Source organism: Bos javanicus, chromosome 15 (genome assembly GCF_032452875.1).
Source record: "Bos javanicus breed banteng chromosome 15, ARS-OSU_banteng_1.0, whole genome shotgun sequence".
Lineage (NCBI taxonomy): Eukaryota > Metazoa > Chordata > Mammalia > Artiodactyla > Bovidae > Bos > Bos javanicus.
Genome location: NC_083882.1, coordinates 64,366,589 through 64,388,012, shown reverse-complemented (window position 1 = coordinate 64,388,012; position 21,424 = coordinate 64,366,589). Strand labels below are relative to the sequence as shown.

The 21,424-nt window shown below is 43.1% G+C and overlaps 1 protein-coding gene across 2 annotated transcripts in view; it reads right to left on the bottom strand.

Annotated features, from left to right (window-relative positions):
* The window catches only part of KIAA1549L (KIAA1549 like), a 316,042-nt gene that overhangs the window by 126,493 nt on the left and 168,125 nt on the right, over window positions 1-21,424 (bottom strand). For both annotated transcript variants that reach the window (XM_061381086.1, XM_061381085.1), the window contains exon 2: window positions 329-667. In XM_061381086.1, coding sequence (XP_061237070.1) covers window positions 329-667 — 339 coding nt within the window. The remainder of the gene's footprint in view (window positions 1-328; window positions 668-21,424) is intronic.

The window sequence follows — 21,424 nt, the reverse complement described above, 5'->3', positions numbered from 1 at the left end:
TTTCTGGATGGAGCATGGTCCATTTCCTCAGCAAATGGGTTTAGGGGATTCACTATGCTCTGACTTGAGGAGGAGTCAGTTGGAGCTGTGTGGGGGAATAAAGGCACTTTGGTGGGTTGCTCTGCTGCCTTAGAAAAGATGATGGAATGAGGTGAGTCGGGAGCCAATGAAGAAGATGAAGATGAGAGGAGAGCATCTGCCCTCAGGGAATGTAGTTCTGAAATGGAAGGAGTCCCTACCCGCAGTGGCCGCAACGGGAGGCCAGCAGTGAAGGACGTCACTGGCGGGAGGGTGGGCAGTGGGGGCGGCATGCTGGTGTGAGGCAAACCTGACACGGCGGCCGCTTCTTTCCCCCCTGGAGGTCTTGGCTGGACCAGGGTCTCGGCAGAATCCTTGGAAGGCTCGAGGGAGGCGCTGCGTGTGCTGCCTTGGGAAGGAGAGAAGTCCCCATGGGCCCGAGCTCGGCGGTGTGTCTTGGGTAGGGCCGTCCAGGCAGACTGCGGCCAGCTCGTGTTGTCAGGAGACGCTCCAGGCCCAGGCTTAATTCTGTCCACTGCTGAGGAAGACTGGACTTCGGAGAAAGGCCATGTTGGTGAAATCGGTAACAGCCTCCCATGAGGAGATGACTCTGGGGTCAGGGTGACGGCAATCTGCTGGTTGTCCGTTCCTGTGAAATGAAATATCGTGCCATCAGGCCTCGGCTAATCATAGGTCCTGGAGAGAAGGGTAGGAAGAGAAGTACCCCTTGGACCTCACAGAGCTTCCACGCCATTAAACATTCATTAAGACTCATTAAACACATTCAAACGATAACTTAGGTCATTACAGATAGATGCTGCAGCTACCTACATGGCAGCGTTAGTGAGAGATAGCCACTGATGAGGTGATGCTTAAGCAAAGATGTGGAAGATACTTGTGTGTTTTAAAACTCTTATCTGTTCCACCGACAAGGGTTGGACTGTGAAACTCACAGCCTAGAAAACCAAAGCTGAACATGACTCCCTGCCATGGCTAAGGACACCAAAATAAACCTCATCCGAGAATCCTCAGAGCAAAAGGGAAGGATTGTGTGTCTGAATGCAGATCTTTTATTCTTAGGGCATCTTAAGAGCAACAACTGAAGTTGCCTGTGTTTGGAGAGATGGCACCCAGGAGACTGATTTATTAATATCTTGTTGGATTTAAAAGGATTCCTGATGCTATGGTTCACACCATGTCAAACAGCAAAGGGGATTTCCTTCAAATTAGGCTATTTCCAAGAGAAAAACTGTTCATATCCCACCCAGGACCACAGACAGCTCTCACAAGGCCTGGTGTCACTACCAGCACCTGCAGAGAAACCAGAACTGTCAGCGCAAATGTGCAAAACTGCAGGCGGAAAGGTGAGGAGACAGGGCATGAAATGTGACTCCGCGGGAAAGGAGGCAAAGAAATAACCGATCAGAAAGCTGAGAATTCCACGCTTGGGAGGACCTCCTGCTTGAGGATCCTCTCTGATCCCCTTTCCACAGCAGTGCCGATGGTGCTGATGACCCCAGAGGGGGTTCAGTGCCCTTAAGTAATGTTTTAAATAAAAAATAACAAAGAGGAGGTACTCCTAGAGCTTTCTACACTATTGGCTAAAAAAAGTTAGACTCAGGGATTTCCCTGGTGGTCCAGTGGTTAAGAATTCGCCTGCCAATGCAGGGGACAGGGGTTTGATCCCTGGTCCGGGAAGACCCACTTGTCGTGGGGCAACTAAACCCATGTGCCACAACTACTGAAGCTCTTGTGCCTAGAGCCTGTTCTCCGCAAGGAGAAGCTGCCGCAATGAGAAGCCCACGCACCACAAGGAAAGAGTAGGCCCCGCTTGCCCTAGCTAGAGAAAGCCCACGTGCAGCAATGAACACCCAACACAGCCAATAAATTGTGCAGCAATGAACACCCAACACAGCCAATAAATTTTTTTTTAAAGTCACACCCATCTGGTAGAAGCAGACAAACCAAGAGCTGAAGTCAGAAGACCTGGGCTTGTGTGCACCCTCCAGCCACCCGCAGCTGTTGTGTGTATCTGTGAACTGTTGTTGCAAGAGTGAAGGCAACAAGCACACTCCAACTGCCCCATGGGGCGACTGGAAGGAACACAGGGCATCACAGAGGTGGAAGGAAGGGCTCCCCAAGAAGAAAAGCACTAAACAAACACTAAAAAAAAAATCACTAAACAAGTGAGCAGTCGTTAGAATGGTCATTACAGGATCTAAGTCCCTGTGTTTTTGTTTGCTTATTTGCTTAACAAAAGAGGACGCTATGGCCCAGAGAGGGGACACCATTGGCAGAAACCACATAACCCATCAGGGACAGAAGCAGGTCCAGACACGAGGCCTCCTCACTCCCACTGCAGTGTCTTCTTCCTAACTGCTTTTCCAAACCACCAGTTCTAGTCTTCACTCCAGCTCCACTCTATCCTGCCACCAGAAAACCTAACAACCAAAGCCGAAACCTTCAAATACTTGAGCTTTTAGAAAATGAAATATACTGAGTCACAAAAGCTGAACAGTGATGATCTTCTGAAATATTCAGTTTCATTTTTTAAGTTGGAAGCAGTTTAAGGACAAAGGGCAAACTTAGCCTCTGTGACTCCTTATTATGAGATCAGAATCTCTAAAACTTCCTTTGTGCGGGACCCAAAGCTTCCTCCCTTTATACAGATATAATCAGCAAATGCATATACAGCTACAGGACCAAAAGTCTACACAGCACTTCATTAAGATAACTGCACTCCTTGGGAGCTGTCTCACGGTTTGCTATGGAAATTGTGTTTCTGTTACCGCACTCAGCCTAAGGAAATAAAATTGGTTGCAATTTTACACGGAAGGCTGATGCTACTGCCATGTCTCGGTCCTTTTGTTCATGATGCTTACCTCCGAGATAGACTCAGGTTCACACTTGTCACGCAGTCTTGTCTGGCTACTTACCTGAGTGAATAGAACATCCTTCTAGTGTCATTTGTGCATTTTGGTATTTTCCAGTAACACGTTAGAATCCATTTTTACTACTTGTATGTCAGGTGAAATCTATGTAGGATTTCTTCTTCTGTACTCTCATTGAAATAAATTCAACCAGGGGCTCAACTCACGGATTCAAGAGTCATACCAAATTAAACTGGTTACAAGCAAGTACCCTTCTAAGTCAAAAAGGATGCAACAGGCAGAGTAGTTTTTGCTTTCAGAAAGATTTGTTGCAAACTCTTTCATAAAAATCTTACAAACAGGAAGGGGAACTGGGTGTTAGAGGATGACTACAAGGGGATTTGTAATTAACTGAATTGCCACAACCAGAGGAGGCTAAAATAAAGAAACAGTCTCTAGTGGGACTTGCCTCTGCTAAATCTTGCTGTTTCTAGACTAGAATCCAGTGTTTCCCAAGCTATCCCTTACAAAACAGAATGTCCCAAGATGCCTCATAAAGAAAAGTTTCAACAAGCTAACAGTTTTGAGAAGCGTATGCTATACTCACACCTACCAATCATTAATGCTATTCATCATATGCTTCTGGCTCTCTACCTTCAGAGCACATAAAAGGACTGCACTTCCCGAATACCTCTGGGGTTGGGTGGGGCCATATGATTAGTTCTGGCCAATGAGTTGTGAGCAGAAGTGACAAGTGTCACTTCTGAACTAGAACGTTTAAACACTGGAGCAGGACTGTCCAGAACTTGCTTTCTTTGGAGGAAAAACAAAACAAAACAACTAGCAATATTATACCGGAATTAGTTAAGAAGGAGGAGGAGGAAGAGGAGGAACGTACTAATATTCAAAATGTTTGCAGGTCCGCCAGCCTGGGTCCCTTAGGGACTATAATAAGCAAAGGCCCTCTGCCTTTGTAAAAGTGTGTACAGGTAGCATGAGCCAAAAATAAGCTTTTGCTCTTTTAAATCACTGAAATTTGGGAGTTGTTTGTTATGGTAGCATAACCTAACTTACCCTAACCTATTCAGAAACTGGTATCAGAGTGGATTTGGAACTTAAATGGACATATTCCCATATACATCAACATTTAAATAAAGGCTGAGTCCCATCATCCAGAAAACAAAAGAGCACCTCAGTTCAGTTCAGTCCAGTTGCTCAGTCGTGTCCAACTCTTTGCGACCCCATGAATCGCAGCACGCCAGGCCTCCCTGTCCATCACCAACTCCCGGAGTTCACTCAGACTCACGTCCATCAAGTCAGTGATGCCATCCAGCCATCTCATCCTCTGTCGTCCCCTTCTCCTCCTGCCCCCAATCCCTCCCAGCATCAAAGTCTTTTCCAATGAGTCAACTCTTCGCATGAGGTGGCCGAAGTACTGGAGTTTCAGCTTTAGCATCATTCCTTCCAAAGAACACCCAGGGCTGATCTCCTTTAGAATGGACTGGTTGGATCTCCTTGCAGTCCAAGGGACTCTCAGGAGTCTTCTCCAACACCACACTTCAAAAGCATCAATTCTTCAGCGCTCAGCTTTCTTCACAGTCCAACTCTCACATCCATACATGACCACTGGAAAAAACATAGCCTTGACTAGACAGACCTTTGTTGGGAAAGTAACATCTCTGCTTTTGAATATGCTATCTAGGTTGGTCACAACTTTCCTTCCAAGGAGTAAGTGTCTTTTAATTTCATGGCTGCAGTCACCATTTGCAGTGATTTTGGAGCCCCTCAAAATAAAGTCTGACACTGTTTCCACTGTTTCCCCATCTATTTCCCATGAAGTGATGGGACCAGATGCCAGGATCTGAGTTTTCTGAATGTTGAGCTTTAAGCCAGCTTTTTTACTCTCCTCTTTCACTCTCACCAAGAGGCTTTTGAGTTCCTCTTCACTTTCTGCCATAAGGGTGGTGTCATCTGCATATCTGAGGTGATTGATATTTCTCCCGGCAATCTTGATTCCAGCTTGTGCTTCTTCCAGCCCAGCATTTCTTATGATGTATTCCACATAGAAGTTAAATAAGCAGGGTGACAATATACAGCCTTGACATACTGCTTTTCCTATTTGGAACCAGTCTGTTGTTCCATGTCCAGTTCTAATTGTTTATTCCTGACCTGCATATAGGTTTCTCAAGAGGCAGGTCAGGTAGGATGTAGCAAAAATTCAACAAATTGATGTTGGATGGTTTAAACTTTGGCCAAAATTGATCAAGCATATTTAACGAAATATGTTTAGTTTATTTCTCAAACATATTTGACCTCAGAAGTTGGTTACTCAAAAAAAAAAAACCCAATGATATATATAAAGCTAAAGAAGAAAACATGCTCATTGAATTAGCAAATGATAGCAAATTCAAAAGAATAAGTGATATTAAGAACTCCAGAGAAATACTTCAAAGACATGTTAACTAACTGAAATTATTATTGAAGGAAGATTATAAATTAAGATTAAATATAAAGTCTTGCTTTTAATACACATATTACCTGGATAAGCACAGAACGTGGGAGCTTTCCTTTAAGGATAGTTTATATTACCTGTAGGTAGGGTTGACTGGAGTTCATTATGAACTACAACAGGAATGTAGGCTAGCAAGAAAATGATAAATTCTTAGACTGCATTAAATTTGTTCACTCCTAAAATAAAAAAATATTTCATACTTAAGAAAAATATTTATAATGTCTGTATGTAAGGCATATGGAGAAGGCAATGGCACCCGGCTCCAGTACTCTTGCCTGGAAAATCCTATGGACAGAGGAGCCTGGTAGGCTGCAGTCTGTGGGGTCGCTAAGAGTCGGATACGACTGAGCGACTTCACTTTCACTTTTCACTTTCATGCATTGGAGAAGGAAATGGCAACCCACTCCAGTGTTCTTGCCTGGAGAATCCCAGGGACAGGGGAGCCTGGTGGGCTGCCATCTATGGGGTCGCACAGAGTCGGACACGACTGAAGTAACTTAGCAGCAGCATGTAAGGCATAAAGACAAATGATGAAAAACATACATGATCTCTGGCTGAATGGACATCGTAGTCTTATGGGAGATAAGGAGTTAAATCAAATATTCTCACAAGTATAAAAATGATACATGTTACAGATGAAAGATACATAGTCCTTAAGAGCAGGCAATAAGAGGATGTGATCTGATGGGGGAGGTCAGAAAGCACATCACTGAGAAAGTAACTATCAAGCCAAGATCCAAAGAATAAGTAGAAGTTAATCAAGCCATAAGTGTAGGGAAAAACATTCCATGTAGAGACGAGCATTGGCAGAAACCTTGTCGCAGGAAGATGCATAAATAGTATGCTGCGGCTGCTGCTAAGTCACGTCAGTCGTGTCCAACTCTAGTAACCGTAGTGAGATCAAGGAGAACACGAGTGGACATGGCACAAGATACGGCTGAAAAGGTAGTTGATGATCAAACCATCAGAGTGTCACAGACATTAGTTCAAAGATGAGTACGAAGGAACGGAGGTGAAGGTGGGGGATGTACAGGAGCAAATGTGTTTCAGAACAATCATTCTGGTTACAGGGTGAAGAACAGACTGCACCGCACGAGGCAAGAGTGGCCGACAGGAGACCAATAAGGAAATGTCTGCTGTGGTCCAGGTATGCAATGACAGAAAAGTTGTAAAGAGGAGCTAAGCCACAGTGGGAGATTGAAATGGATAATCCTTCTGGATCCCTTTCAGTTCTCAGAGTTCAGGACAATAGATTTTTTTTAATGTGTGTGTTTGTGGTAATCTTTTTTCTAACGGCTGCAAATTCTCCTATATGCCTCTCATTGAGAGGTAGAGTCTACATCCCCTTGGACTTAAGACTGTTCAACCAATTAGAGGGTGACAGAAGTAATGCCATGCGACTTCTGCAGCTAACATCATAAAAAGCAGCTTGGTCTTTGGAATGTTCCCCTTCATATCCTCCTTTACTATTCCTCCGGGAACCCAAACACTACTCTATGAGCAGCCCAAGCCCTGTGGAGAGATCCAACCCTGTAAGTACTCCAGGCAACAGTCCCAGCTAAGCCAAGCTTCCCAGTCATCTCAGCCCATGGACAGACAAGTGAATGAAAAAGCCTCCAGATAATTCTAGCCCCCAACCATCAGAATCACCACGGTTGTTTGAATCTTCCCTACAGAGGCCCCAGGCATCAAAAAGCAGAGACAAGTCATCCCCACTGTGCTCTGAATTCCTCAAACCATGAGCACAACAAAATAGTTGTTGTTTTCGAGCACTCTGTTTGGGGAGGTATGTTGTGCAGAAATAATAACTGAAGCAGGACAGTGCTGTGTCCCTCACTTCTGGGAGTGAGTTACTATACGCTTGATTAGATTCTTAAAAGGATTCACAAGCCAAAAACTAGTTAAGAAGCCTTCTGCTTTATACACAAGACTTTAGAACTTTGTCTATGCTAATAAAAATATTTCTATATTAATTAAAGAGGCATCATTGAAGGAGAAGAAGGGAAGAAAAAATTTGAGGGGGAAATGAGAGGTAGGTGGTATATATTTAGAAGAAGGAAAAGTAAATTAGAAGTAAGGCAAAACCAAATTACAGAGAGATTGAAACACACTCAAAAGAAGGAAGTGAAGCAGAAGACTGGTAGAGGTGGTGAGTTGGACAGGCTCTAAGGCAACCCCATGCTCCCTCTCTCTCGGTGGTCATGCTTTTGTGTGACCCTTCTCTTGGCACATGAGCAGAACCTGTGACCTGCTTCTAACCAAGAGCCTATGGCAAAGGTGATGTGCTGTCACCCTTGTGATTTCCTTCTTGCTGCTGTTATTTAGTCCCTAAGTCATGTCCAACTCTGCAACCCCATGGACTGTAGCCCACCAGGCTTCTCTGTCTGTGGAATCTCCCAGGCAAGAATACTAGAGTGGGTTGCCATGCCCTCCTCCAGGGGATCTTCCTGACCCAGGGATCAAATCCACATCTCCTGCATTAGCTGGCAGATTCTTTACCACTAAGCCACCAGCTTATAAGCCATACAATTATATCTTGCTAGCAGACTCCCTCTCCTTGATGGACCGATGAGTTAAGGGGCCATACTGAGAAAGCCAGGCTTCCCGGGTGATGCTAGTGGTAAAGAACCCAACTGCCAATGCAGGAGATGCATGTTCAATCTCTGGGTCAGGAAGATCCCCTGGAGGAGGGCATGGCAACCCTCTCCATTATTCTTGCCTGGAGAATCCCATGGACAGAGGAGCCTGGCAGGGCACAGTCCATAGGGTCGCAAAGAACTGAACACAACTGAAGCAACTTCGTGTGGATGCACGCACTGAGAAAGCCAGTGTAGCAAAGAGCTAAGGGTGGAATGCGGGCAGTCTCTAGGAACTACAGGTGGCATTTCAGGACTGAGAGTGGCCTTCCGCGGACAGCCAGCAAAAATCCAGGGCCTTCAATCTGGAGGCCACAAGGAAATGAACTCTGCCAACCTGGGTGAACTTGGAAGTGGATTCTTCCCCAGCCAAGCCTCTGGATGAGAATACAGCCTGGCTGACACCATGACGGTAGCCTTAAGAGACCTTGTACAAAGGACCCAGATAAGCTGTCCTCAACCCTTGACCCATGGAAACTGTGAGATCATAAATGTGTGTTGTTTTAAGCTGTAAAGTTTGTGGTAGTTAGCCAACAATCGAAAACTGATACAGGTAGGAAGGAAGGCGCCGTGGAAGGGCATATGGGGCCGTAGGAAGAGGACATGGAGTGTGAGGGCCCATGGCTTAAGCATAGCGTAAAGGATGGTGAGAAGGGGTGCTCAAGACAGCAGAAAGGAAGCATGAATTAATATGCTTGGACTATCACAGAGAACAAGCTGTGAAATAAAAAATTCTAACACAGTACCTGAGACGCAGAGGAAGTTATTTGAAAAGAACACAAGGCTTTGCAAGAGCAGAAACAAAGCCACAGCGGCAAATAGCGCCAGACATGCTGGAAGGTTGCTACGAAACAGGTTGTACTCATCTGTTTAAATTCTATTTTCAAGGGGGGAAAAAGGCACACTAGTCTAATCAAATTACTCAATTCTTACTTTTCTCAGTGAACTCTCACTGATTCTCCAATCTCCCCTTTCCTTATAACATGAGTTATTCTTTGCTGAAAATACGGTAATGGTCTTCAAAAAATGCACAGAAAGCAATGTCCCACACATTACAGAGGGAAATAAAGGCAATTTCATCTTCCTGCACAAGCCCCAGACTGGCTATCCTTTCTAAACACTTACAAACACCACCCTTTCTAGGAATGAGGAAACATTTACTTTCTGCTTGGACAACGTTTCCCACAAAGGGACTGGTAATCTCAAGAACTGTAAAGGGAAGTAGTTCAGATGCTTGAGATTTAAGGAGCTTCTGGATGAAGAAAGACAAAGAGCAGAAATCAACTTACGTTGGGAATGAGTGAAAGCAAACAAAGGAAACCCTCAAAATACTGAAGAGTTAACTTGAATCAGTTCTTTCCTTCTCAAGGCACCAAGAATGAGTGATTATACAAATGCTACTCAGCTGACAACTGACACAAACCCATTTTAAACCAAGTTTATCTGAGCCACGTTTAAATAAAACCATGGCTCTCATGGAGCCTCAGGAAAGTGATGTCACTCCTCTCCAAGTATCAGACGATAATAACAGGCATGAGCTTGCATGCACAGGTTAAGTCAAGGGCTTCTGTTGCTCAGCAAGTCTGCAGGAAGTCAGTCCCAGAACAGCTGAACTTAGCCTTGAACTAAGAGTCCAGCCAATGCCAATGTGTGTGCTCAGTCGTGTCTGATTCTTTGCGACCCTACAGACTATAGCTCGCCAGACTCCTCTGTCCGTGGGACTTTTCAGGCAAGAATACTGGAATGGGTTGCCATTTCCTCCTCCAGGGGATCTTCCCAACCCAGGGATTAAACCCGCATCTCCTGCGTCTTCTGCATTGTAGGCAGATTCTTTATCCACTGAGCCATCAAGGAAGCCCTGAAGCAGATCACTAACATGGTAAAACATCAAAAGTTAAGAAAATACTTAGCCACATTTGAACATAAAGTCTATCACTGACTAATGTCAAAATGGTGAAAACTACCTCCCTCATCTGGAGAAGGCAATGGCAACCCACTCCAGTACTCTTGCTTGGAAAATCCCATGGACGGAAGAGCCTGGTGGGCTGCAGTCCATGGGGTCGCTAAGAGTCGGACACAACTGAGTGACTTCACTTTCACTTTTCACTTTCCTGCGTTGGAGAAGGAAATGGCAACCCACTCCAGTGTTGTCTGGAGAATCCCAGGGACGGGGGAACCTGGTGGGCTAACGTCTATGGGGTCGCACAGAGTTGGACACGACTGAAGCGACTTAGCAGCAGCAGCAGCAGCAGCAGCACCTCCCTCATCTCCCCAGATCTCAGAGGCCCACGTGGGAACACCAAGATGCACAATGATGAATTGCTCAGGCCTCTGTCTTCCTGAGGCCCTTGGCACCGCCCGTTTATCATCCTTGGTGCTTATACATAAGATGCAGACCCAGGCTGTGATGCTGCTGCTGCCTGTGCAGGGCACACTCTAACCTCACAGACGCCCCCAGGGTAGAGCAGCGTCTCTGCTGCTGCCACTCCTCACCTGAGCCTCTCTCTTCAGTCCCCAGGGCTGTGTCAGCCTCCTGGTCAGGGCTGTTTCCAGAGCCCTCAGAGTCTGCTACTTACGGAGTGTCCTCAATTCAGGTTCACAGTATTGCTTCCTGGTTTCCTCAAAACCACTCTTGTAACCCAGCCATAACCCTTTTCCAATCAGCACTGTTCCTCTTTCTGCCTGCTGGCAACACAGAGGAGAAGACAGCCCTCCTTAGTTGACCTAACACATGCTGCAGTATGGTTGCATTTATAACCAAGGTCAAGAAATCATCTACTCTGTCCAGCTCCCCACTTCCCAGCAAGTCTGACTCACTGAGCACTTACAGGAAAGCAAGCCTGATCCTCAACAGCTCTTAAATGTAGGGAACTAAGGCAATCAACGAATAAATACCCCAAACTCATCTTCCTTGTATGTCAGAGAAAAACAGCTGCAGCTTCCTACCAGGCCCCACAGTCAGACTGCTGCTCCTGCTACCTCGCTTCAGTCGCGTCCGATCTGTGAGACCCCATAGACATCAGCCCACCAGGCTTCCCCGTCCCTGGGATTCTCCAGGCAAGAACACTGGAGTGGGTTGCCATTTCCTTCTCCAATGCATGAAAGTAAAAAGTGAAAGTGAAGTCGCTCAGTCGTGTCTGACTCTTAGCAACCCCATGGACTGCAGCCTACCAGGATCCTCTGTCCATGGGATTGTCCAGGCAAGAGTACTGGAGTGGGCTGCCATTTCCTTCTCCAGTGCATGAAAGTAAAAAGTAAAAGTGAAGTCGCTCGTTCGTGTCCAACTCTTAGCAACCCCATGGACTGCAGCCCACCAGGCTCCTCCGTCAGACTGCCTGGATTCAAATCCTACTCACTCCTCCATTCACTGTGTGACCTTGGGTGAGGTACTTAACCTCTCTGTGCCTCAGTTTCCTCAACAATCACAGTACCTATTTTATGACACCCACAGTACCATGAAATTGTTTTAAGGATTACAATGAGGTAGCACATGTCAAGTTCTTAGAACAGTGCCAGGCACACACTGCTAGCTATTATTATTATTATCTGTTGAGTTCTGGGTAGGCATGGATGTACTCAGAAGCCACCTCAGGGGACCTGAACACTAGTCATAACTTAAAATGCCTTCAAATCATGTACTGTTACGACTCCACATAACTGTGGAACTGCTTATAGTTTGTATAATACTGTCACACCCTCATCCCACCTTGTTCCTCACAGTCCCTGTTATTACCCTCATTTTACAGGTGGAGAAACCAAGGTTCAGGGAGGTCAAGTGCTGCCTTGGTCAAGGTCATGTTGAGAGTTACCTTATAGCCACACACGACTCCACCCCCTTGACCTCAGATCCAGGGCTCTCTATTCCACATGGGAAAAGGTAAGTCTCCCTCCTTCTCCAGGTCTAGGGTGGACTCCATCCTCCCAGGAGGACCTGCAACAGACTGCAACCCACACAGTAGCTGCCCCTTCCTGTCTGATGATGAGTCTGTCTCCTGGGTGCCTCTTCAACAAACATTACTGAGCACCACTCTAAATCATTGCGACCTGTCAAGCTTCGATACCCAGAAGGTCAAAAGAGATGGATTAAGCATCATTGCTATGCTGAAGCATCCACCCCTCACCCTGAAGTCCTGTTTGGTGCCTGGGATATTCTTGCCTAAGATGATTTCTCTTGGGGCTTTTTAAAACGAAATGCGCCAGTTAATAGAATCAAATTGCCATTCCTTGAAGTGATGCCAGCAAAGAGAAAGTTCTGTTTACTGCTTCAACAGAAGCATTTTAACTTTCAAAGATCTTTCACAGCTGTTTTCTTCTTCTTTTCTTTAAGTTTATTGCTTTCAAATCTTTGTAAAACAGGTTTAAAAATAAAGTTGATCTTCCCCCTTTATAGCAGTAATAAATTTCACTGTTTTTTCAAAATCCTTGATCTATGTGATCATTATAGAATATTCAGAAAATGGAAGATGGAAAAGTAGAAGACAAGCTAAAATAACCCCATGCTACCCTCAGCCTTCTCCAAGTACATGTCCAGTTAATCAAGAAAACCAGGATTCATACTGTGGTGAGTTGTACTTATGGACTTTTTTCTTGGAAAAGCTTGGGTTTGCTCGGTTTTCAGACCTATGATTACACTGCACATCCAAATTTGCACCTGCTTCTTGTCTATTATAGCATTGTATTAAGGCATGTTTCCATATTGGATAAGGCTCTAATTATTTCCACTAAGATGTGATATCATAATTTGTTTAACCATCCCCTAACTGTTAGGATACAGGTTGTTCATAAATTTTCAGTATTATAAACAAAGGCCTCATCGCCTTCCAATTCTGTCATCACTGCCCGTGTGTAGCAGATGGGACAGACACGATGACCTCCTCTTATGGACTAGGACACCACACATATAGAAGAACATCTGCATCAAGAGAAATAAATCAATGAGACTTGGAATTTCTCTCCTCCCCCTACACCTTAGCATCCTTCTGATCTCTCAGATAGGGTCATTTATAAGTTTAAAAACCTCATGATGGCCTAACTCCATGACAGAAAACACAATGAACCACCAGTAACTGACCTTCACCAGTATAACTGACCTCCAATAACTGACCAGTAATTAGGACAACCTTAACTGGCAAACCTTTCCAAATTTTCGTATTTTTTTAGCATTTCACTCTAATGACCTCAAGGGAGGTTGAGACCATTTAAATCCATTAGGCAAGAAATCTAGGGCTGCCCAGGTGGCTCAGTGGGTAAAGTATCCACCTGCGATGCAGGAGACGTGGGTTTGATCCCTGGGTTGGGAAGATCCCCTGGAGGGGAAAATGGCTACCTACTCCAGTACTCTTCCCTGGAGAATCCCATGGACAGAGGAGCCTGAAGGGATACAGTCCATGGGGTCACAAAGAGAAGGACACGACTGAAGTGACTCAGCACACAATACCCATGCATGCACTGGAGATCTAGGGAATTCTGTACCTAAAGAAACGCAGAAACAGGAACTTAGTTCAGTTCAGTTCAGTAACTCAGTCTTGTCTGACTCTTTACAACCTCATGGACTGCAGCTCGCCAGACATCCCTGTCCTTCGCCAACTCCCAGAGTTTACTCAAACTCATGTCCATTGAGTTAGTGATGCCATCCAACCATATTGTCCCCTGTCATCCCCTTCTCTTCCTGCTTTCAATCTTTCCCAGCATCAGGGTCTTTTCAAGTGAATCAGTTCTTCATCTGTTGGCCAAAGTATTGGAGTTTCAGCTTCAGCATCTGTCCTTCCAATAAATATTCAGGACTAATTTCCTTTAGGATGGACTGGTTGGATCTCCTTGCAGTCCAAGGGACTCTCAAGAGTCTTATCCAACACCACCATTCAAAAGCATCAATTTTTCAGTGCTCAACTTTCTTTATAGTCCAACTCACATCCATACATGGCTACTGGAAAAACCATAGCTTTGACTAAATGGACCTTTGCTGGCAAAGTAATGTCTCTGCTTTTTAATATACTGTCTAGGTTGGTCATAACTTTTCTTCCAAGGAGCAAGTGTCTTAATTTCATGGCTGCAGTCACCACCTGCAGTAATTTTTGGAGCCCCCAAAATAACGTCTGTCACTGTTTCCACTGTTTTCCCATTTATTTACCATGAAGCAATGGGACCAGATGCCATGATCTTAGTTTTCTGAATGTTGAGCTTTAAGCCAACTTTTCCACTCTCCTCTTTCACTTTCATCAAGAGGCTCTTTAGTTCTTTTTCGCTTTCTGCCATAAGTCTGGTGTCATCTGAATATCTGAGGTTATTGATATTTCCCCTGGCAATCTTGACTCCAGCTTGTGCTTCATCCAGTCCAGCATTTCTCATGATGTACTCTGCATATAAGTTAAATAAGCAGGGTAACAATATACAGCCTTGACGGTCACATGGACCACAGCCTTATCTAATTCAACGAAACTATGAGGCATGCCGTGTAGGGCCACCCAAGATGGACAGGTCATGGTGGAGAGTTCTGACAAAACGTGGTCCACTGGAGAAAGAAATGGCAAACCACTTCAGTATTCTTGCCTGAGAACCTCATGAACAGTATGAAAAGGCAAAAAGATAGGACATGGAAAGATGAACTCCCCACCTTGGTAGGCGCCCAATATGCTACTGGAGATCAGTGGAGAAATAACTCCAGAAAGAATGAAGGGATGGAGCCAAAGCAAAAACAAAACCCAGTTGTGGAAGTGACTGGTGATGGAAGTAAAGTCCAATGCTGTAAAGACCAATATTACATAGGAACCTGGAATGTCAGGTCCATGAATCAAGGCAAATTGGAAGTGGTCAAACAGGAGATGGCAAGAGTAAATGTTGACATTCTAGGAATTAGCGAACTAAAATGGACTGGAATGGGCGAATTTAACTCAGATGACCATTATATCTACTACTGCGGGCAAGAATCCCTCAGAAGAAGTGGAGTGGCCATCATAGTCAACAAAAGAGTCCAAAATGCAGTACTTGGATGCAATCTCTAAAACAACAGAATGATCTGTTAGTCTCCAAGGCAAACCATTCAATATCACAGTAATCCAAGTCTATGCCCCAATCAATAATGCTGAAGAAGCTGAAGCTGAACAGTTCTATGAAGACCTACAAGACCTTCTAGAACTAACACCCAAAAAAGATGTCCTTTTCATTATAGGGGACTGGAATGCAAAAGTAGGAAGTCAAGAAACACCTGGAATAACAAGCAAATTTGGCCTAGGAGTACAGAATGAAGCAGGGCAAAGACTAACAGAGTTTTGCCAAGAGAAGCACTGGTCATAGCAAACAGCCTCTTCCAACAACACAAGAGAAGATTCTACACATGGACTCACCAGATGGTCAATACCAAAATCAGATTGATGTATTCTTTGCAGCCAAAGATGGAGAAGCTCTATACAGTTAGCAAAGACAAGACCAGGAGCTGACTGTGGCTCAGATCATGAACTCTTTACTGCCAAATTCAGACTTAATTTGAAGAAAGTAGGGAAAACCACTAGACCATTCAAGTATGACCTAAATCAAATCCATTATGATTATAAAGTGGAAGTGACAAATAGAGTCAAGGGGTTAGATCTAATAGAGTGCCTCAAGAACTATGGATGGAGGTTCATGACATTTTATAAGAGGCAGTGATCGAGACCACCCCCAAGAAAAAGAAATGCAAAAAGGCAAAATGATTGTCTGAGGAGGTCTTACAAATAGCTATGAAAAGAAGAAAAGCAAAAGGCAAAGGAGAAAATGAAAGATATACCCATTTGAATGAAGAGTTACAAAGAATAGCAAAGAGAGATAAGATAAAAAAGCGTTCCTCAGTGATCAGTGCAAAGAAATAGACAAAAACAACAGAATGGGAAAGGAGATCTCTTCAAGAAAATTAGAGATACCAAGGGAACTTTTCACGCAAAGAAGGGCACAATAAAGGACAGAAATGGTATGGGCCTAACAGAAACAGAAGATATTAAGAAGAGGTGGCAAGAATACACAGAACTATACAAAAAAGATATTCATGATCCAGATAGTTACGATAGTGTGATCACTCACCTACAGCTAGACATCCTGGAATTCGAAGTCAAGTGGGCCTTAGAAAGCATCACTACAAACAAAGCTAGTGGAGGTCATGGAATTCCAGTTGAGCTATTTCAAATCCTAAAAGATGATGCTGTGAAAGTGCTGCACTCAATATGCCAGCAAATTTGGAAAACTCAGCAGTGGCCACAGGACTGGAAAAGGGCAGTTTTCACTCCAATCCCAAAGAAAGGTAATGCCAGAGAATGGTCAAACTACTGCACAATTGCACTCATCTCAGATGCTAGCAAAGTAATGCTCAAAATTCTCCAAGCTAGGCTTCAACAGTATGTGAACTGTGAACTTCCAGATGTTCAAGCTGGATTTAGAAAAGGCAGAGAAACCAGAGATCAAATTGACAACATCTGTTGGATCATTGAAAAAGCAAGAGAGTTCCAGAAAAACATCTACTTCTGTTTTATTGATTATGCCAAAGCCTTTGACTGTGTGAATCACAACAAATTGTGGAAAATTCTGAAAGAGATAGGAATACCAGACCACCTGACCTGCCTCCTGAGAAATCTGTATGCAGGCCAAGGAGCAACAGTTAGAACTGGACATGGAACAACAGACTGGTTCCAACAGGAGCTTAGAGAGTTGAGCAAAAAGACAACATATTACTAGTCTTCCCCATGATGAAAGGTTTCAATGTAAACCATTCCTAAGAGACAGTCCCATAATTAAGATGTACTATTCCCACAACTCTTTATTTTTAGCTCTATAGGAGTACTTTTCCCTTTCTGCTTAGTATTACAGCCAGTTATCTCAATTATTAGCTCATTACTTTACCATTTATCTCACAAGCACACATTGAATGCTTTATCTGATTGTCTTACAAAGATGAACAAACTGTAATCTCACAGGTAAGGTGGCTTAGGAGGAGGGGCCTGCAGACATAGCAGCTGATGGCCTTGTTCTAGCTGTGTAAACTTAGGCAAGTGATGTACATCTCTGTGCCTGTTTCCTCCTTTCTAGGATGAAGACGGTAATAATTGCTGTCTCGCAGGCTGTTTTGAGGCTTAAAGGCATTGATCCATGTAGAGTATTTGAAATGTATCCTGGGGGCATTGGAGAAGGAAATGGCAACCCACTCCAGTGTTCTTGCCTGGAGAATCCCAGGGACGGGGGAGCCTGGTGGGCTGCCATCTATGGGGTCGCACAGAGTTGGACACGACTGAAGTGACTTAGCAGCAGCAGTAACTTCTCCCCTGGAGAAGGAAATGGCAACCCACTCCAGTATCCTTACCTGGAGAATCCCATGGACGGAGGAGCCTGATAGGCTATAGTCCACCGGGTCACAAAGAGTCGGACACGACTGAGTGACTTTTTACTTTACTTTTACTTTATGTGGTTAGCAGTCAAAATGTTACTTGTTTTGATTATCATCAAGGGGCACAAACTCCAGCTGAGAGGTTTCAGGGATATACGTTTTTTCTGAACTATTATAAAAATAAATTCTTATACTCTCACTTTTCTGGGTAAACGTATTCTGTCTTCTCAGGAATAGTTCTCGTTTCTTACAATGAACCTCTTTTATCCGGCCATAATTCTCCAACGAGTACCTGAGCAATCCATCTGGCTTTCTTAGCTTTAGTAAGATTCACAAAGCTTCTGCATTAGATGTCTCCCCTGAAGTCAACTTATTTCCACAGTCAAGAATGTGGTTTTGAAGATGATTAATTCAGCATGGTTTCAAAATGAACACTTGCCCAATAAGATTCCTTACAAATCTAACTACAGCTATAGCTGAGATGCTAAGAAGAAGGCAGAGACAGAGCAAGAGCAACTCATATATTTATATCAAATTTTAAAATTAATAATTTATGTATTTATTAATACTTAATCCACTCCAGTATTCTTACCTGGGAAACCCTATGGACAGAGGACACTGGTGGGCTCAAAATCCATGGGGTTACTAGAGTCAGACATGACTTAGCAACTAAACAACAACAATTCACTTAATATATGAGAAAAAAATTGATAACCAATATTAAACCAAAAATGAAAAACTCAAACAGACAAATTAATACACAAAAAGTGAGCCACTATGAAAAAAGTCACCCGAACTAGATATATTCAGGTGAGAGATATCTAACTTTAAAAAACTTAAAAAAAAACAAACAGGTAATTCTAACGTTATTAAACTAACTCAGGCCTTTGAAATATATGAAAATGTCCCCACTTGTTTTATGAAATCAGTAATGCCTTAACACCAAAATCCAATAAAGATATATTAAACAAATAAACACCGATCAAAATATGTAAATGAATACAGGGAAGCCAAGCAAAAATGTGTATATGTGGGGGACAGGAAGAACATAACAGTGAAAAATAGAAATCTATGTGCACACCAAGATAGATTTATATTAAAATTATGTATATATATATGAATAAAGTATGTAATACATAAGAATTAATAAATACTAAAATTGTATAAGGTTTTGTGATAGTCAACATAAACACACTCACAAGTATATGCACAAAACACCCATACACACAAAAGGAGAATGTTAAACTCTTCCCTGAATTTAAAGACCAGATATTATGACCGTAGGCAAACTCTGGACTCAATGTTTTCCACCTCAACTCTGTACCATCTGCCTTGTAGTTCATGATAGGCAGAGTCCTTCTCATTCATGTTGTATCTCATAGGATATTTTGTTAAATTTATACGAAAATAATACTACAGATATCTAGACAACTCAACATTCTCTAAAACTGAGAAAAAGCAAAGATAAGGCTTCCTGGGTAACTCAGCAGTTAAGAATCTGCCTGCCAATGCAGGAGACTCAGGAGACACAGGTTTGATCCGTGGATTGGGGAAAACTCCTGGAGAAGGAAATGGCAACCCATTCCAGTATTCTGGCCTGGAAAATCCCATGGACAGGGGAGCCTGGTGGGTTACAGTCCATGTGGTTGCAAAGAGTCAGACATGTCTTAGCAACCAAATAACAACCATGATCCAACATCTGTTCCAATAAATACTGGTCCCATGCAAGGATTTGAGGGAAAAAAAACATTCAAAAATGTTCAGGACATTTCTCTAAAAAGGACATACAGATGGCCAATAGGCACATGAGAAGATGTTCAACATCACTAGTTATTAGAGAAATGCAAATCAAAACTACAATGAGATATCACCTCACACCAGTCAGAATGGTTATCATCAAAAAATTCATTCACAAACAATAAATGCTGGAAAGGGTGTGGAGAGAAAGGAACCTGCCTGCACTGTTGGTGGGAATGTAAACTGGTACAGGTAGTATGGAGAACAGTATGGAGGTTCCTTAAATAACTAAAAATAGAGCTACCGTATGACCCTGCAATCCCCAGTCCTGGGCACATATCCAGAGAAAAACAAAAAGATACATGCATCCCAATGTTCATTGCAGCACTGTTTACAATGGCCAAGACATGGAAACAACCTAAATGTCCATTGACAGAGGAATGGATAGAGAAGATGTGGTGCACATACATACACATATAAGTGAAGTGAAGTGAAAGTCGCTCAGTCATGCCCGACTCTTTGTAACCCCATGGACTGTACAATCCATAGAATTCTCCAGGCCAAAATACTGGAGTGTGTGGCCTTTCCCCTCTCCAGGGGATCTTCCCAACCCAGGGATCGAATCCAGGTCTCCCACATTCCAGGTGGATTCTTTACCAGCTTAGCCACAAGAGAAGCCCAATATATATATATTAAAAAGAATGAAATAAGGCCATTTTCAGCAATGTGGATGGACCTAGAGAGTGTCATGCTGAGTGGAGTAAGTCAGAGAAGGAGAAATATCATATGACATCCCTTATATATAGAATATAAAAAGAAATGATACAAATGCACTTACTTACAAAACAGAAGCAGACTCACAGACTTAGACAACTAACTCATGGCTGCCAGGGGGAAGAGATAGCTAAGGACTCTGGGAAGGTCATGTACACACTGCTACATTTAAAATGGATAACCAACAAAACCCTATTGTATAGCACTTGGAACTCTGCTCAATGTTATGTGCCAGTCAGGATGGGAGAGTTTGAGGGGAGAACGGATGCATGTGTATGTATGGCTGAGTCCCTTCACTGTTTACCTGAAACTATCATAACATTGTTAATTGGCATTACCCTGATACAAAATATTTTTGGTGTTAAAAAAATTTTTTTTAGAGAGAGAGAGAAAAAAGAAGTATCAGTGGCAAAAAAAAAGAAGTTCAGAAAATTTCTTGTGGGAGATTCCCAGATTTACAGACAAGTACACTGAAGATTTTGAAAAGTGTGTAATAAGCAAAAGTTCTGTTTCATCTGAAGTGAAGTATTAATCGCTGTCGTGTCAACTCTTTGCGACCCCATGGACTGTAGCCCTCCAGGTTCCTCCGTCCATAGAATTCTCCAGGCAAGAATAATGGAGTGGGTAGCCATTCCCTTCGCCAGGGGATCTTCCTGACCCAGGGATCAAATCTGGGTTTCCTGCATTGAAGTCAGATTCTTTACCGTAAAATACTAAAGCTAGTTGACTGTGGAATTTTTCTTCTTCTTTTTTTTTTTACCTGATACCAGTTAATAAACCCAACTGAAGAACACTTTGATGGAATCCCAGCTTAGATCATTGCAGAATTTAAAGTTGTTGCCCTTGAGCAATTTCAGACAGAGAGAAAAACCGAAGAGAAACTGAAGGGTGGACTGAATTCATTAAGGAATCAGAAAACAAACTCTTGGTCATTATATAGCTGACAGATTCTGTTTGCTTGTTTCACAGTGTATGTTATCAGACTTATTCGCAAACTCCTTTATTGATGCACATCACTGAGATAACACAAACTTGAGCACTAGGAAATCAGTAAAGTGCTGTCACTAATGGAAAGGACCCTCATTATTATACTGATTGGCTCTAATGCCTTCCTGGGGCATTAAGTTAGGTAAAATAATAATATCAATAACTTGATTGTTTTCCCCTCTGACACGAGACATATTTTAAAAAATGAATGCTCTACTGGAAAAGGCTGTGTGATGCTTCATGGATACTGATGTTTTTCTTACAATGAGACACTAAAAACCTACAAGTATCTATGTGGAGACCACAGAAGCAGAATAAGTTGCCAATATTAATACAAATATTATTACCGACTCAATTCATAGTCATTGATGTCACTGATTTAGGCATATGTTTACTGCAGATGTCTAACTTCATTAATGTGAATATCTCTATTTTAGGATTTATTCAGATTCTTAAAGAAGAAATTATAGATCAATTCTATCAGGACTGAAAAACGATCAAACCAATTGCCTCTAAGACAGAAAAGAAAATCTTTATTCTAAGT